At 38.8% G+C, this 18,618-nt stretch overlaps 1 protein-coding gene across 1 annotated transcript in view; it reads left to right on the top strand.

Annotated features, from left to right (window-relative positions):
* Positions 1–1,203: 1,203 nt before the first annotated feature.
* MAP7D2 (MAP7 domain containing 2) overlaps positions 1,204–18,618 on the top strand; it is a gene marked incomplete at its 5' end in the record, with an annotated part of 26,012 nt that continues 8,597 nt past the window's right edge. The window contains 5 exons of the mRNA XM_010083440.1: positions 1,204–1,318; positions 2,230–2,328; positions 4,228–4,338; positions 8,744–8,871; positions 10,477–10,604. Coding sequence (XP_010081742.1) covers positions 1,204–1,318; positions 2,230–2,328; positions 4,228–4,338; positions 8,744–8,871; positions 10,477–10,604 — 581 coding nt within the window. The remainder of the gene's footprint in view (positions 1,319–2,229; positions 2,329–4,227; positions 4,339–8,743; positions 8,872–10,476; positions 10,605–18,618) is intronic.

The following is an 18,618-nucleotide window of genomic DNA, read 5'->3' on the forward strand; positions in this document are numbered from 1 at the left end:
CCCAGAAACCTGCAGGATCAAGAGTTTGAAGTGGATAGGAGTTTTATACTAGACCAGAAGGACACAGCAAATGTAGGAAGTAATAGGACCAAATATACTAATAGGGTCAAAGGGCTAAAAACCATTGGGGCAGGAGTTGGAGGCAGTGAGGGTAGACTCATCTTTCACAGTAGGGGTTGGGCTGCTGAAATCTGTGGGTGAAGAAGTTGAGAGATGCAAATGAGGTACTGGGAGGAGGAAAGGCAGAGGGTAGTAGGTAGCTGAACAGTGGATGGAGAAGAACCAGGCTTTATCTCCTTGAAAGGGTGAGAAGAAAAGATGCAGAGATCATTGTCACTACAATAAACCACTGAGAAACTAGCAGAGGGAAGGGGTGGGAACAAAACTGGGTGGACTTCTTTGAGTGAGAGTTAGGAGGTGGTGAAGAGGGAATAAGGTGACCATACGTAGCTGTAAATTAAAAGTAAAGCAGGATTTGGGGAGGGAAAGAAATCTCCTTCTCCCCCATCTGAAACTCCTAACTCACCAGGCTATGGAGAAGAATGTGGGTGTGGTGGAAAAAAAAAACCACCTCAAAACACCATGATCTGGGCATACACTAAAAAAATACACAGGGGGAGAAAAAAATCAGAAGCTCTTAAATGCCTAGACTGTAAAGAGCATACTGGGAGAAAGGAGGGAGTTTTTTTCTAAAAATAAATAAATAAATAGAGCATCCTGCAAAGTAACCTACTTTGGATTTGAAGTGATCATTTATCTGCGTGGCTAGGAGGAGCCACTGGCATTGCAGCAATTTAGCTGTGCTCAGAAAGGGATGGAAAAAAAATCCTGAGGTCTGCATAGACAAGAAGGAGTTAATGCTTGTCGAGCATTATTCTTATACAAATTAAGTCCAGAGCACAGCAGCAGCCTCACCAGCAGGAGCAGATGCTAGGCAGTGATGCAACCTGTGTTATTTACTTAGGCCTCTGTAGTGACCTCAGTGGCTTGCAGACAAAGGATACACATATCTGGAGGTAGGTAGCATGCTGATACATTCTTTATTCATTCCTATTTCTTTTATTGCAAACAACTTCCTGTAATCCTCTTGCATGGAGCAACAGGGGAACTGTGTATTTTTGGAGTAGTTTCAGGAGGAGGAAAAAAAAAGCCCCCAAAGAACTGATGCAGATTTGGTTTCCCTTTTTGTACCAATATAATCAGGAACGTTTAGAAGCCATGATGCGTCGGTCCCTTGAACGCAGCCAGCAGCTGGAACAGAAGCAGAAGCGATGGTCGTGGGGAGGAGCACTGGCTGCAGGCTCAGGAGGCAGAGATGGTAAGTGAAGCAGGCTGCCTGCATTGCAGATCTTGAAGTGCAAAATGCATGAGGTTGTGGAGATAGTAAGGATGATGCATTTTATGGCTAGGGTGGTACTGATGGGGCTACTGCCTTGGGGCGTGAATAAATGCTTTGTAATTGCTTGCCAGGCTTCCTCTCTCTTTTCTGGGGGAAAAAGGTCACTGCTAACTTTAGGCATACAGATCATTTTAATAGAGTAACCAGAGTCTGTTTGGAGGATGCTAAATGCTCAAATTAAAATTTATGCTCTTTCCACCCCGCATTGTCTTCCCACGCACACAGTTAGCAAATTTAATATTCACCAAAGGATGGAGTGCTGCCTAAGCCTTGCAAAAGATGATCTGGTTTTGTTTGGTACTTCTAAAAACCTGACAGGAATTTCTAGATGACTATGCAGCATGTGCAGTTTAAAATAGTTTGTTTTTTTCCCCCACGTACTTTTTGTTGCTGGTCTTTTTGATTTGGCTTCAGAACAAATTATTTTTATTACATAATCAGTCATGTACTGCTTTTATATTTCAGAAAGATGCATGTTTTTTGTTTTAAATCATATGATTTTTTTTTAAATTTGCCAGGTTTGAATAAACTGTTATGGGGAAAAATATCCATGTTTGGGTGACGATGAAATATGAAAGTTGCTCTCTTTTTAAAAGTGTGTAAATATACTTAACTCTAAAAAGGCAAACTCTGTTTCACATCATACTTTTCACAGTATGCCATCAAAAAAGACAGGAAATTAAAAATATATTGTAATAAAAGAAGTCTTTTATCCTTCGAGAAAGAAACCCGTTTGTCTCTGTGATGCAGTTTATGCTTAATTCCACCTTCCCCCAATTTATTAAGTAATTTCTTTCACCTGTTTTTGCTCTGATTTCTCTGCTGTGTAGGTGAATCAGAAAATACCCCACCCCCTGTTCTAGGTTTAGCTGCCAACACCCTTCCTCCAGACCCTGTGACCTCTACTGCTCCTGCTGATTCCTTCAATGGTATTTCAGAGAATCACAGTACCATCATGTCTTGTTTGTAACTGTTCTAATCACTGTAATCCATCCACTGATCTTGTCCTTCCTAACCACTGTTCCTTGTTATTTCAGTCTACTACTCTATGGCATTACACTTGGTGATGTGGACCAAATGTCTTTTTAATTTCCTTTTAATTTTGCCATGGTGGAGCAGCGCATGCCTCGCATTCCAGCACGGTAGAGGCATTTCATGGTTTTCTCACTAACTGTAGACTTCTACCACTCAGATTCTCATCTCTCAGAACTCTGTGGGCACTCTGTGTTTGTGTGTATGTGTAAATACAGTTACGCATATATTTGACAGTTGTCATGGACATGTGCGGGTGCTCTTGAAAAAAAATTCAGTTGCACAATAAAAGAAAATGTGTTATGGAGACAGTGTTTCATCAAAACAGTCCTCTTTTTCCATTTTTCTGCAATATTTTAAGAACAAGCAAATTGGGTGTAAACAGCCATTCTATGTTTTCAGCCTTCTGAAGTGGATTTTGGCCAAGCTAGTATTTCTAACAAATTCAAGCAGTTGATATTGTTTAGGCAATTGTGTTTTATTTTCTTTTGTATAGTTCTGTTATCTTTTTTAAAAAATTATTATTCCCTTAAAAGGACTGTGAAGTGGATGAGTCCTCCAGAATTAAGAATGGATTGCATATAGCATTTCTAATTTTGATTGCAAATGTACTTGGCATTTCGAAAATGTAACACAGCCTGTGCTTTTAAGAACTAGGTTCCTTGTCTCCCTCCAAAGGAGGAGCTAGGCTTGGATATTACTCCTGCAGAACGCACAGTAAATGTTCTGCCCACATTTTCACAGAACTATTATTTCTGTGCCAACAGATTCATATTTTTGTACTAATTGTTGCTCATGTACAATAGAGATTTGGATGTGCAACAGATGTTTTGCTGCATACCAACATTGTGCCTGCTTTTTTAAAAAAGCAAATTTAGAGAATTGTATTGTTTATGATAGTAGATGGAGGCAAATCTTGCAGACCCCCCTGAGGCAATGTTTTGAGGAATGTATTAGGGAACGCAGTAACTCAGGCTGCAGAATTAGGGCCACATATATGTCTCTATCTGAAAATATTTTTGGTTTTGAAATAAATTAAATTCAAATCTAAGGGACAAAGCATCTATGCTTTTAGCTTCTGAACATCATGCAGTGATCATCATATACTGTTATGCTGTAGTAATACGTGGGTAACATTTTTCTGTCATTGAGTTGAATAAATGCAAGGTAGAGAATAGGTATTGTGCTCAAACAGCCTTTGTCAAACACTATTTCGGAAGAAAAATGAAAGCACTTGGGGTAGTACCAAAAAGCCCTTTTTTTGGTTTTTAATATTCTCAAGCACAAAAAGATGAAGCCAAATCACTGGTGCCAGATCAGTCATTGAAACAGTGAGTTCTCATTGTGCAAACACACAAATGTTTGTTATTTCACTACTGTATTAGAATAATACCTGAGGTCTACCCCAGCCCTTCCAGACTGGAAGTAGAAATGAGGTGTTCAGACCTGTCATGGGCAGTTTGTTCTCTTTAGGTGACTTTCTGCTTGTGCTGATATTGAATATTTGTATAAGAATGGCTTCACTCATTCAGACCCAATATATAATTATTTGCCTGTGGCAGTGTAAAAGACAGGCTGTTGTAAAACTGCAACGTTAAATTCACAAGCAGAAAAGTTGCATCCCAAAGCATGTCTTATAAAATGCTGGTCCTCCAGCAGTCAGAAAGAGTTTGCCTCGTGCCTTATTCAGTGCTATGATCAGTGGCAAGGGCCACGAGTACAAATGGGAGGTTAATTTTGGGAGTTTATCAACGTTGTGTTGTGAATACAAATATCTTCAATGCCTCTCTCTGCAGCATGTGACAAACTTTCTGCTTCTACAATGAATCTGCCAAAGCAAATGGAATCGCCAATCAGTAAGCGCCTCTCCGCCTCCACAGCAGCAATAACACATTCCCCCGACAGAGGCAAGTGAATATGCTGGTCTCCTACCAGCATAAACTCTCCTTCTGCTTAAAGCACTTCTTGTCCATGTAGCTATATAACTCACGTCTAGTATTCAAAAGAACTCAAACATTGAGGGGTTGTAAGTTAATACAATGAAATAATTCTACAGCCTGTTCCAAGACTGTGCTGCCATGCTGGAGATCCTAAGCCAGTGACAAACGCTGCTATGGGGTTTTTTTACTGATTCATTTTCAGTTTTTGATACTTCAGCAAACAGGGTTATTAGTACATGTGGCGACTCCAGCAGTTTCCTATGACTGTGCAGCTTGTGATCTTCTAGCCAAATAATGAAATACAAAGAACCAAACATGTGGCTCAACGATAGACATGGAAAGTACTATGGGCAGAAGTAGGTCCAATGGGCCACCTGGGAGACTTACATCTGGTGACCAGAGTTGTAGAGCCATTTAATTTGATTTGAAACCCTGATCCATCAGAGGCTCAGCAAAAGACAATCATCTTGCAGGATTAGTGGTTACTAAACACTACAGAGAGGACTGAAGGGTTTACCCCACTGTGAACTCTTGAATGTTTTGTGGTTTGTTTTGCTTGTCTTTTTTTTCTTCCCTCCCTTTTTTGTATACTCTAATGAGAAAAAAACTAACTGAAATAGGTGGCAATGAAGGCTTTTTTCTAGAATGAAAAGAGAAGGTAAATCTCAATAGCTCAATAGCTTTGAGGTTATTATGGCGGATGGCTCTATATATATATATACACATGCATGTTATAGGAATATCTATAAATATCTTTCTGACATAGTTGATGCTTTTATTTATGGAGGAGGAAGGAATGCAGGCATATTGTATAAATAAGACTTGAAATTTGCAGTCTCACTGCTTTATATATAAATGCAGTCCCAGTATGGGTGGCACACTAGTTGGTAGCTGCGCTCTTATACCAAATATTTCACTTTTTTTCTTCTGAGGAAAAAGGCAAACCTTTTTCATGCTGAGTCATGAAAGCAACCATTTTGCAGAATGGAACGTGTCTCTGTGTAAGAACAAAGTACAGCATGGTCTTAACCTTACTATATTTATTGTACAGGTGGGAACATAATTTAAAGTGATGGAGAAACTAAAAACCTTTTAAAAATAATTTTCATTCTCTCTGAAAAATGTTTTAAATCTCAAACACTTCAATTTTTTTAAATTTCATTTAATCATTTCATAATTTTGTTTCAGTTATTTTAATGTAACATTATTTTATTTCTTTGGATTTTAAATTTTATTTTATTTGCTTCCATCCTTCAGCTCACCGCATGCATCTTAGTCCAATGGAAAACTTTATTGTTTCTCGACTCCTGACTCCCACACAGTCATCTTTAGCCAGAAGCAGAAGTACATTAATGCTTTCTGAGCAGTACAATACTCCAGGTAAAAATGTGAATTACTCACTGTGAAACTGTTAAGGTATGTTTTTTGTTACATTTGAGTAGCTGCTGAAAGAAGTGGAGTACTGTAAACAAAATCACAATTTACATGATAGTACAAAATCAATGATGAACTATGTTGTTCATAGTAGCAGTGTATTTAAAAGATTGAAAAAAACACATCATCTTGTCTATCTTGTTCTAAATCCCTTTTTAAAAAGAACATAGCTTAAAAAAAATTAACAAATTGCTAAAACCTAAGCCAGTGGAAAACTGAATATATTAATGTAAGAAACAGTTTTTTAGACCAGTGTGTGACACCTCTCAGAGGCTTTACTTGATATATTAATGTAATCCCCTTTCATACCCAAATAGTGTATAGAACAAAAATCCCAGTGCACCATTTGAGCCTTAATTATTTTTACTAGGGTTCCAGTTCTTTGCTGTTAAATTACTTTTTGCATTTAACTGTGTGACTATATGTGTATTTTTATATATAAAAATGTGTATATGTGTGTGCATATATACACATATAAAATTATACTTAGAAGAAAAAACAGACACACTGATAGGAAGGTGTCAGTTCCAGAAATTATTGATCTTTAAGAAACTAAAAATTAGGGATGGTAGTTACTATTCCCACCTGTAAATGGCAGTCTCATAAAACCCTTATTTTGGAAACAACACTAATGTTTCCAGTCCTTCTAATACTTAGGCAAGTGTCTGACTCCCAGAATAGTTCCTGCTTATAAATCTATACCTAGGCATAGTGTTTCCTGGAACAAGGAGAACAGTTTAACCGCTTTTTTTTTACTTTTACAAAAAAACCCCACTAAACACAAATGCCTGTCTGCAAATGGAAACTTTTTTTTTTCAGGATAAAGCTAGTTATACGGTATAAGACTGATCATCTTTATGATCAGTATTTTCATACGGCATGGTTGACATAGGCTCAGGTCCTCCATCTGTGCTTTTAATACAAAGCTGTATAATAATTAATTTCAAAGTAAGCCTAGTTTCCTTTGTGCGTTACTTTGTTGTTGCAGTGCGTAGGGACATCAGTATTGAATGACTCTGAAATTACATCCCTTTTTTCTATGTTAAAAGCAGCATCTGGTGTAAGCAGAAATGCTGTCATACAGTCCTTGGCCCATGAGAAAATTCCCAGTTTACCTACTGCTCAGGGATCAACTACTGCTAAAAATGAACAAAAGCCAACTTGAAATTAGAGTGGTATATTCTGCTTAAAATTTTGAGGCGAATTGCTGGGATCACCTGCAGATCTTGTTTTCTGTGTTGTATTTGATATTGAAAAAATCCATCAAGACTGTCCTTCCCTACTCATTTTGGGTGTAAACTCCTAGTTTTATCTCTCTCTTCATCACAGGATCTTTAAAGTAGCACTATGGCATGTCTGACAAGGATACAATTTGGTCTGCAGATAGCTTTTTCCCGTCAGCTGAACCAGGAGCGCTGGTTCTGGGAACAGCTCTCTGAACCAGCATCCCCTTGTCATTTCCTCGCAAGGCAATCGGGCTGTAGCACAGCTTGCAAGCAGCATCAATACTCAGAGTAGCCATTGACAGTTTTGTCAGTAATTGTCAGCAAAAGGGCTGAGGGAGATCTCCCATTTGTTGTGTACTTCTTTCTGTAGAAGCAGCTTCCTGAGCAGGGAAGGGGGTTCTTTGTTTTCAAGGGCTCATACTGTGCCTCATGTAATGATGTTTGGGTCAAAATTGCTTTGCTCCTGCATTTTCTGTAAGCTTAGAAATGAGGAGCCTCAGTTTGAAACTCTTTCTCTAGGGCAAGGCATTATTAATGCCACTCTGAGTCAAGATATACAGGCAAACAGTTATTATTGGATGCATATAAATAATTTTTTTTACACTTGAAGTAAAAATACTTCTCTTAGGCAGCACTTAAGTCTCTATAAACATTTTTCTTAAGTGAACTTTTGCCAATCTGCTGGAATGTCAGATAAAAGAATATACAGGTCTCGTTAAACTTAAAAGCATACAAAAAGGTTTCATAAGAAATTTTATAGGACTGTCCCAAATGAAAAAAAAAAAAAAGGAAATGTGAATTCCTTTACATTTGAGCCTAATTACTGCTTTTCCAAAGTCAACATCCTTCTTGACTTTACTTGAATAAGATTGGAAACTCACTGTCACATGGTTATAATTAGTGTCTGTCTTATTAATGAAGCATATACTCTGTTGCTTGTTCTATATGTATGTGAAAGTTTCATCTTAGAAGGCAATATGAACAAAAACAGGAATAAAATACCCTGTTTTTCAAAAAATCCTGTTCATATTGCAAATAAAGAAAAAATACCCAGAAGGAGTTGCCCTGTAAGCTGTAATGGATGTGTTGTACTTTAGCTGGTGTCTACCACAAATAACAGTAACTGAAATACCTAAAGCAGCATTTAGTTTAGGTTTGGGTTTGTGGTGGGGTTTTTTGGTTTTGTTTGTTTGGTTTTTTTTTTTTAATAAAGTATTGTTTTGAAAAGCAATTAAGGTATTTAGGAGCCTTTGCCATGTTTAGGCTTTAAAAAAATGTCCCTACTCTTCTGTCACTTTTCCTGTTTTGAAATATTTGTTCAAAAGTCACCCAACCCAAATTGCTTGATTACTCTTTTTAATCATATGTGAAGGAAGCTGGACTTTTCAGAAAAGAATCACAGTCATAGGCAGGTGATTCACAAGGTGTATGAGTAAGTGTGTGATATTTTAGAGACAATTTTTAAAAAACTAAAAATCTGATACAAAGTTAGTTTCAGTTGAGGCATTTTTAGTAAACATGGGACTGTGTTGACTGTGTTATATAATGTCATCTTTTGAAATACTTTTTTTAAAAAATCCTTGAAAACTTCCTTTAGCGTTATAACATAAGTATGCTGTTTTCTCCTCTCCTTTACTTCCTCTGTCTGTGCTCCCTTTTACTCTTGCTATTGTACTATAACTCTTTAGTATTCCATATCTGTCCTCGTGTAGCACCAGCTAGTCCTCTTAAATCTCCCTACAAGCCTTCCCCAACCCGAAGTACAGACAGAAAGAAGGCGACAACTTCACCCTCCACTTCCGATGCCATGAAAGGGGCAGCTGCAGCTGAAGCTACTCAGGTGGGTTTGCAGTGGTTTTGATTTCACTTCTGGGTAAACTGATGCAGCTTCTGGTTGTTGTCTTTCCCTTTACATTCATAAAAATAAAGTGCTACCCCTGTTGTAAGCAGCGGTAAGATTGTGAACCATGCATAAATTTGTTGCTTTCATGCTCCTGTTTAGCAGCGTTTTAACATCTTCCCCCTGGGAATCAATGTTGAGCACTGGTATTTGGAACAGCAACACCTTTATTTTCAGGGAACTGAGATTTCTGGCACCGTTGTATGTTTTTGGACTTGCCTGTAGCTTCTGGGAATAGGGATGACAAATAGGATCTTTCTTCTGAGTATGACTATCCGGTCTTGCTGGTTAATTAGCAAGCTTCACATATTTTGGAAACGTGACAACTGCATTGACAATGCCTGTAGTTTATACCAATTGCTTAACTCTTTCTGTGGACACTTTTAGAGCTGTTTTCTTAAAAGATGCCCCTGTTCTCAGCCCTGGAGAGGCCGCACCTTGAACACTGTGTTCAGTTTTGGGCCCCTTGCCACAAGAAGGACGTTGAGCTACTGGAGCAGGTCCAGAGAAGGGCAACGAAGCTGGAGAAGGGTCTGGAGCACAGGTCTTATGAGGAGCAGCTGAGGGAGCTGGGGTTGTTTAGTCTAAAGAGGAGGCTGAGAGGAGACCTTATCACTCTCTACAACTACCTGAAAGGAGGTTGTAGGGAGGTGGGGGTTGGCCTCTTCTCTAAAGTAACAAGTGATAGGACAAGAGGAAATGGCCTCAAGTTGCACCAGGGGAGGTTTAGGCTGGATATTAGAAAAAATTTCTTCACTGAAAGAGTGATCAGGCATTGGAACAGTCTGCCCAGGGAAGTGGTGGAGTCACCATCCCTGGAGGTGTTCAAGAAACATGTAGATGTGGTGCTTGGGGACATGGTTTAGTGAGTTAGGTGGTGTGGGTTGATGGTTGGACTTGATGATCCTTGGGGTCTTTTCCAACCTTTATGATTCTATGATTGATCCACTGTAGTTGCCAGAAAAGCAAAGGTGAGTTGTTCACCTTCACTGAGTCTACACAACAAAAGGCATGTTTTAAAAAACTTGTTAGGGCTGTAAAATTCACTAAAGATCCCGTGTCTTGTGATAGTTAATAGTAGGGGGATTCATGCCATCTAAATTAGATGCAAGCGAGAGGACCAAAGCTGGAAGATAAAGATTTGTGTAGTGTTTGTCTTAGGTGTGACTCATGGTGTTACCTCCAGCAGCATTGCTGTGAGATGCCTGGGTGCACTACTGACCATGTCTTAGGAGGTGTTGCAGGAGCATATAGGTGATTTTGAAAACTTCACCCACAGTGCCCCTCCCAAGAACTCTTAGAGAGACTCTGATGTGGTGTTACTTATCTGCAACTTGTATATTAGGCAAGACATGATTTTTTTTTAATGTCTATATAAAATGAAATAAGCTGTTCACCTCAGTTGTGAGCTGGTGTTTAAAAAACTTTTATCTTAAATGTACGTTACACAAATCTGTTTATATGCCATCACGTTAATAAAACTATCAAATATATTTTTGATGTGTTTTTCCTAATTACGGAAACTAAAATGAGCTGTGTTTCTAGACTGAGAAGATAAAGAAAGAGAGGCGACCTACAACACCTGGTTCATCATCTGGTATGGGATCTCCTCTGAGAAGGTCTGATTCTCCTGCTGCCATGTCCAGACGATCTGCATCACCTGCAACACCTAAGTATGCCTTTCTTATTAGTGGTCTGATATGATGTGAGCTTCTTGTTACATATAAAGGAGACATAGATTCTTGAAGAACTTGCTTTGAAGTGTTGCGTACAATCTAGTTAATTTTAGTTATACATCTGCATGTAGTTACACATGCACATAACAGATGGAGAGAGGGATATAGATGAACAGATATAATGCATGTAAAATTGTGTTAGTGGTCACTAGAGACACTTCTCTGCCTTCTCTCAATCTTTTGAAATTATAATTTCACATGAATTATGAAATGCACCATTTTATTTAACGTTTACTTTTAAACATGCTTTTGTTTTGTTTGGATTTGAAGAAACTGCCTAATGTGAAGAAATGCACAGAACATGAATACTAACTAGATATTCCAGCATTTAAAGTACTCATTTCCTATTCCTGGCTTGACCATCTGGTTCCATAAATATACTTAACTATGTGTCATCTAAACCGTCAATTTTAATCTTTGCTTATTTGCGGACCTCTGTGGGTTTGTTGCTTTTTGTTGTTGTGGTGTTTATTTTTTTTAATGCGGAGTTGTGGACCTGTAGCAAATTTTGGCTTACTAGCAACTGAGTTGTGTTCCTTAGTTGTCTTTTGCAGGCACTCAAAACTGTAATCCCTGTACCACAGCTGTTAAGTCTGGCTCAAATGCAGAAGTATGTTAAAGCAGTCGTAGTCTACAGATGTTGTCTCATTTGTTTTGTTTGTTTTGCTTTGCCTTTCCCCTAGACCCTGTTCATGGGTCTCGCTTCTGTCTTGAAAATGATCTCCTCTTCTCTGATTTTGTTTGTTTATTTATTCTGAATCTGGACATATTCTGAACCAGTCTCGGTGATCCCCTTTCTGACAAATTTCTTCTGCTTCAAAAACTAGCTGGTGTTCCTCTTCTGTTTCAGCTCCGAGTTCATAGCCCTTTAACACTGGATGATTTTGTGTGTGAATCTGGTATTACAAAAAATGCAGGAAACCAACCAATTCTGGGCATTCTCAGACTTCCAGATTCTGAACTACATAAATTTTGTGAAGAATGGAATAAGATGAAATGTTAATGACAATCAGCTTTTTTCATTAGAATTTTGAGCATATCATTGTCTAGTTACACTCCAAAATGTACAGAGAAAAGTTTGAGCTATAAAAACTTCTGTTATTCTTTAAGTACTGATATTCCCTGTTCATAATGCGTCTTTCAGTTCACTCAGCCAGTATAAAAGACATACCAAGAGACATAGTTAAGCAAGATGATTGGTGGGAAATGGATTGCTGAGACTGAAGCACTTCTTGATGGGTGGATGTTGAAAATGTTAGTATAGCTCATCATGGAGATATCTGGGGGGAAAAAGTAAAAACTTATGTGAAAAAAAAAAAAGGTGTTTAGTGCTTCATGAAAAAAAAGTGCCCAGTCGTAATTTGTAGCACTAGTTTCCATAAAAGGTTAGGCAAAGACAGACACTTTTATTCCCAGAGGTGCAAATGATGAGAACCTTTTTATAGTAAAATGTTTCCATGCCTATAAGGAATATAAACCACTGTTTTTAGAGGAGGAAGCAGATGCTGCACGAAGGATTTAAGAAGCCTACTGGTGGGTTTCTCTGTGATTGTGAGGCACAGTAGTTATCCTTTTTCTTTTTTTCCTCCTTCTCTTCCTTAAGACAATCTGATTTTGACCACTGCTAGAAATGTTAATGCTGAGCATTTAATCTTAACATGGCCCAATTAGAACACCCTCCTTGACCTTATGAGAGATACAGTAAATAGAGTTTAAATCCACATTTATTTCTGGTTGCAGAGAGACAGTTCTGCTTCAGCAGTCTTAAAAAGTCCCCTCAGAAATTAAAAATTTTAAAAAGTGTCCTGATCACCCTATTGTATTATTATATAAATATATGAAGTTCTTCATACAATGCAAATGCCAGATAACAATCTGTCTGGTCAGTGAATTTAAATACAGGCAGTCAGGCTTTTGGAACCTTCCTTTAGATTGTATAATCTGACCTTTTAATTTAAAATTAACAGTGAAACTTACGTATAATTTTAAAGTGACTAAATATATAGACAAACATTCATTCTGCTTGCAAACCTGATGACCTTTTACAAGTTTACTCTTTCTCCTTCCAGCACACCATGTGGCCAAAGAAATACCCTGGAATAAATAAGAATACATATTGTACAGCATTAGTAGTTATTGATCCTGCATAGTACCTTGACTTTGAAAGCTGTTGAGGAAAGAATCAAGTGTGGCCAGTGATTTAGAAGAGAATTATCTGTATGCATTTTTCTTCTTAGAAGTACATGAATTGACATTCAAGTTTTCTTTGTGGTGTTCTAGTTACTAGTTCTTCACTGTTGTCGTCTTGGTTTGTGAGTGGTAGTCGCTTCTCTTTTTATAGTTGTTTCATTACTTATTAATTAAAAAGCTCTTTTTATCATAGTAAAGTAACTGAAATGGGCTCAAAAAAGACAATAAAACCTCAACCTAAAGAGGGACCGGTTGATGGCAGAATAGTTTTGCAGTAATTAAATAAAACACAGTAAATAAAATACAAATGTTTGGTGCAAATTTTACTGAGAAAGCAAAAAAGATCAGCCCAAAACTGTAATGTCCAAGACAAAATTAGTGAACAAATACGGACCTAATAAGGAGAAGGGGGGGTGGGGCGGAATGTATTCAGCAATAATTAAAAGCAAGGAAGGAATTCAAAGCTTAAAGATGTTTGAAAAGGTAAATATATCAAGAAACATCACAGAAGAAAGAACCCCAAAACTATTGCTTTGAATCCAGTGTGGATCAGTTGACAAAGATGAAAGTTAATAGATTAGAGAGCTAGGCTAATTGAGAAATTCTCTTATTTTTACAATTGTTATTGGATACCAATTGTGTAAAGTGCTCCTGTTCCTCAGATCTTACACAAGATCAATAATACCAGGATATTTGGTAATTTTTTTTATGCTTTTTCTTCAAAGATCTATACATTAATTGGTTTATTCTTGCAGCATCCCTCTGAGAATATGTAAGTGTCCTATCTTATAGATTGGCAAAGCAGTAAAGCCTGTGCCCTTCACATGTCTTTGGGTAAATAGTCCCTTTGAAGTCAGTGGGACCTGACCAAATCAAGGAAGTAGGTTTTAGTTTTAAGTTTCTTCAGGTAAGCCATAGTATAAGCCAGTGAATAAAAATGGAAAGCTCTGAGAAGCCTCAGTGTTACCTTATTTTGCCAAAGCATCACTTCATATGGGAAGGGAAAAGGCACTGCAGTGCTGCTGGTGGGGAGTGGTTCCTGGTTCATTTCCAGTTCCCAGTCTGTGTCACTGTCCTTTGCTCACAGTTCTGCTAACTGAACACGTAAATTGGTGGTTCTTTTGGGCGGCATCCCACTGCAGCTATTGGGACACACTTTGGTGTCAGATATGTGTATGCTCGATAAATTACAGAATACCAATGAAATATGATGCTAGAATAGTACAAAAAATCCCAAACTTTTAGAAGTTTTTAAAGCAACCTATTAGAAAGGTGTTTGCTTGCGGTGAATTCCTCAAAGAAGTTGCTTTGGTGCTGCGGTGACCTAGTTTTAAGTTTTATTTGATATGTGCCACATTTACTACTTTTGATCCTTATTTTGCCTTAGATAAAAACAATGGGTAGAATGTTGGATCAAGACTATTTTGAGTTTTTTTTCAGCAGCTAGCTAGAGAATGGGACAATTCAAGATTTTGAGAACATCTGTACTAATGCAGCTATCAAAATAACTATTTTATAGACCTATGCTGAGTTTGTGCTGTTTTAAGAAAAGTAAAAGGGAAATTAGTCTGTCTCTGGCTAGAAAAGATCAAAATTAAGAGTGAAAGAAAACTGCTTTTGAGACAATTATCACAGATAGCAGAGCAAAAATGTCAGAACAGCTTGTGATCAGAGCAATCTCAGAAACCAGGCTTGAGAACATGCAAGTCCTTGGTGTGGTTTCAAACACAGAGCTGTATTTTGAATTAGTAGGGAGACAGGGGAAAAAAATAATGCCACTCTGGCATTGCTGCAGATTTTTGATTTACAGTTAGCCTTCTGTTCTTCTGTAACTGATGACCTGTCACGTACCTGGCTTTTCAAGAAAGGATGCTGTTTTCTCTTTTGCTGTGTATGGACAAAATTGGATGTGACCTCTGACTCGTGCGCTACGTGGACTTTATTTTCTATGCTTAGCAAAAGCAATTTCAGAACCCCTCCTGGGCTCTTCCTGAGACATTCTTCTGCAGTATGGACTATCACTTTTTTAATTAAATAAGAGCCATTGTAATTTAGGGACCAGTGGATCCTCAGACCTTGATAGAGGCTCTTACCAGAGCATGTAGGGGTCATGATGAGAAGGGCTTCTTACACGCTGCTGCCCCCCCATGTCAACACAGGATGGTTAGGTGAGAAAACTAAGACCTCCTGGAGGAAGGAAAATGCTTTCTGTACTTCTGTATTCCCTTGTAAAATCTAGTGACTGAGATGAGTGAACTTTCAGACAACTAACTTTTTGGATTTTGGTGATTTGTTGTCTTAATTCTCTGATCCTCATCAGGCACACTTCTGTGTTCCCACATTCTTACCAGAGTTTCATTACATCCCTTTCCTTTTCTTCCAAGGCAAAAATAAAACTTTTTTTTTAAACCTAAGCAGACCCCTGTACAAGTGTGTTTATACATTTTTCCCTTCGTAATCCCATTTTTCTGTCTTCACAATCAAATTTGGCCCTTCCTGGTGAAAAGTAGCATCATTTAAATGCTATTAGGAGGAGTCTTCTTTCCAGTAACAGTTCTGCCTGTGTCTAGGAATGGTTCAAGATGCTAAGTTGACAAGATGTTTTAAATACATGGGGCAAAACAGTGTTCATTTAATACTTTCTACTGGCATCCAATAAATGATTTAAAACTTCTGAAAAAAGATACTTATTCCTGATGGGCTTTCTCAGCTTTTCACTCCTCACACTCCACTGTTGTCATCCTTGCAGTAATCTGTCTTTTATATGCTCCTTCCTTTTAGTTGCTTTAAAAGAAGCAAAGCCATGCTTGTGTCTTATTCTTCTGGCCAAAGAGCTATAAGAAAAAATTTTGGTAGGTCTAAAAGTTCAAATGTGCATTACTTAAACAATAGATTTGGCACATGTTTCCTAGTCCAACAGGTAAGTTGTGCAGCCAGTCTGCTCTAATTGCTATGCAGTGCAAGATACATAGCTCTCATGACTAGACTCCTTCCTACCAACTTCTTTAACTTGATTGTCATGTCTTTATTAGAGAACAATTACTTCTATGCTAATACTGAAAATTACTCAGCCTTACTTACGTGACTGTTTTGCTCCTCCTGTCATAACAATTTAAATAAAAAGCATAGCAGGGAATGTGTGGTAAAGTTGGAAATGTAAACTAAAGACAGCAAGAAGGGACTATGCTTTGAAGAAGTGTCTGATTAGTAAGAAGCATCCTCTGTCCTTCAGACATGCATAAGAAAAGCTTATTTGCACTTTATTTACATGATATGTTTTTATGAAATGCAGTTGGAAATGACTGTAATGGTGAGGCACGTACGAGACATACATATGTGGCCTTGAAATCTCTGCCTTTGTCTTTAGGAGGACCTGGGAATCCATCCAGATCCTAAAGAGAAAACTAAAGCCAGTGCTACAACCAGGTTTGGTCAACACCAGCCAATCTCATTGGCTTCTCCCATTGCTGTTTTTTCACAAGAGTTGGAAACAGACTTATCTGTCCGCATCTTCCAAAGCCTGTTTCTGTCAGGGAGCAGCAGGACAGGCTGGCCTGCAAGGCAGGGTGAGCCAGGAGCTGTGGGTGGCAGCAGGGCAGACAAGGACAGGGATCTTGCCCACAGGACCCCATCCCACAGCAGACAAAAGAAGCAACCAGGTGTGCTGGTTTTGGCTGGGACAGAGTTAGTTTTCTTCATAGTAGCTAGTATGGGGCTATGGTTTGGATTTGTGCTGGAAACAGTGTTGATAACACAGGGATGTTTTAGCTTTTCCTGAGCAGTGCTTACACAGTCAAGGACTTTTCTGCTTTGCACCCCACCCCAGCAGTGAGGATGCACAAGCAGTTGGGAGGGGACACATCTGGGACAGCTGACCCAGCTGACCAAAGGGATATTCCATGCCATAGGATGTCATGCTCAGCATATAAAGCTGGGAGAAGAAGGAAGGGGGGATGTTTGGAGGGATGGTGTTTGTCTTCCCCAGTAACCATTATGTGTGCTGGAGCCCTGCTTTCCTGGAGATGGCTGAACACCTGCCTGCCGATGGGAAGCAGTGAATGAATTCCTTGTTTTGCTTTGCTTGCGTGTGTGGCTTTTGCTTTACCTATTAAACTGTCTTTATCTCAGACCATGAGTTTTCTTACTTTTACCCTTCTGATTCTCTCCCCCATCCCACTGGGAGGGAGGGAGTGAGTGGTTGGGTGAGGGGTCTGGTGATGGTGACCAGGGTCAGCCAAGAGTCCAGTGACAGCAAGCAAAGGCCTTACTGAGGCAGTTGTGAGGACAAGCCAGGACATCAGGTCAGGATCAGCAGGTTAGGACACTGGGAACTGGCGTGCCTACAGTTTAGTTCAGGCAAGGACCAAGGGCGAGGACCTGAGCTGACAGGGAGCTCCTGGGCCTGCAGGCAGAGGGTACCTGAGCTGAACTTGAAATTTAGTTGGGTGCCACTGTTCCACCTGCCCAAGGGCTTTTGGAGTCTGTGATGGCTCTTCAGTGGAAGTGAGAAAGTCTGGGTGTAGCAATACCCTGCAGTCTTTTCTTCACCATAAACTGGCCAGCTCTGAATGAATTCCCTGTGTTCTGGTGTCTCAGTCTCTTTCAATTGCAGCACGATATGGTGGAAAAGAACCCTTTCTTCTCCTGAATTCATGAACGGGGCGGGGGAATTGAAAAACATTTAATTTTTATTGTCTGCTCTGTAATGCAAATGCTGTTTTGGTTATAATAGTCTCTGGGCCACACAATAGCTAGATCTAGATAGTTAGATCTGTATGAAACTTGCCACTCAGTCCAGAGTGAGTGTGTAGTCCAGAAATCGTGTTATAGTATATGAAACTCTAAATTGTATAGATGAAAAAAGTGATAAGGGATAATACATTTATATCAGAATTGCATATCCATGAGGAAGGCTAAAGCTACATGTGTAATGTTCACTTTAATGTAGAATTATTTCTTCTAATGGGACCCACATAAATCATTATTTTAAGTTTGCAGTCTCTTTACTTTCATGCCACTTAGTCACACAGACCAGCCTTTCATGCTTTTAGAAGTATTTACTGCTAGTTACTGATGTTACATAAGCAATGAAGGATGTTTGTGCATAGTTTGTTTCCTTGTAATCTGTTATCTGTTCTCTTTAATGTGCACCATTTTCAGTGAATATAAAGTATCTTTTCCCTTATGCTTTTCCAGAACTGACTTCGAGGTTATTGTTTCACCTAAAAAGTATGCAACAGCCAAACGAGCCATTGGATGCATTGCTTCTGTGCATTGCCGTCACCGCAAGTGCAGCCTTGTAAAAGGTTACAGGGGCTGAGTTTTGACCCTTGAGTCTGTTGTGCTCGTGCTGATTAAAGCACTAACTGAAACACTGGGGCCGACTATAAAATGGGTTGGTCAGTTCTGTCTCTTTTTGTGGTGCCCAGCTTTACTTTGGTATGTAGTAATATTTGGTGCTATGTTAGAAAATCAGATACTGTTACAAAAAGGTGTTTGAGAAGGCTGTATTCAAATGAAGCAGGACATTGCAACTCATTGTAATTGCTGCAGAGAGAAAGAAGCCATAGCTTTGCTTTAAATGTTGAGATGGACTATTGAATATAGTAATGTTGACAAAATTGTTATGAAATGGCATTATGAAAATTATTTGGTTTAGGTAGTATGTGGTGTCTTATCTCTTTCCTACAACGTGGACAGTATGGTTGGTCTTTTTAAATGAGAATTTTCTGGAACAATTTGCACTTGCATGGCAATTCCT

This window comes from Pterocles gutturalis, unplaced genomic scaffold (assembly GCF_000699245.1).
Source record: "Pterocles gutturalis isolate BGI_N339 unplaced genomic scaffold, ASM69924v1 scaffold42850, whole genome shotgun sequence".
Classification (NCBI taxonomy): Eukaryota; Metazoa; Chordata; class Aves; order Pterocliformes; family Pteroclidae; genus Pterocles; species Pterocles gutturalis.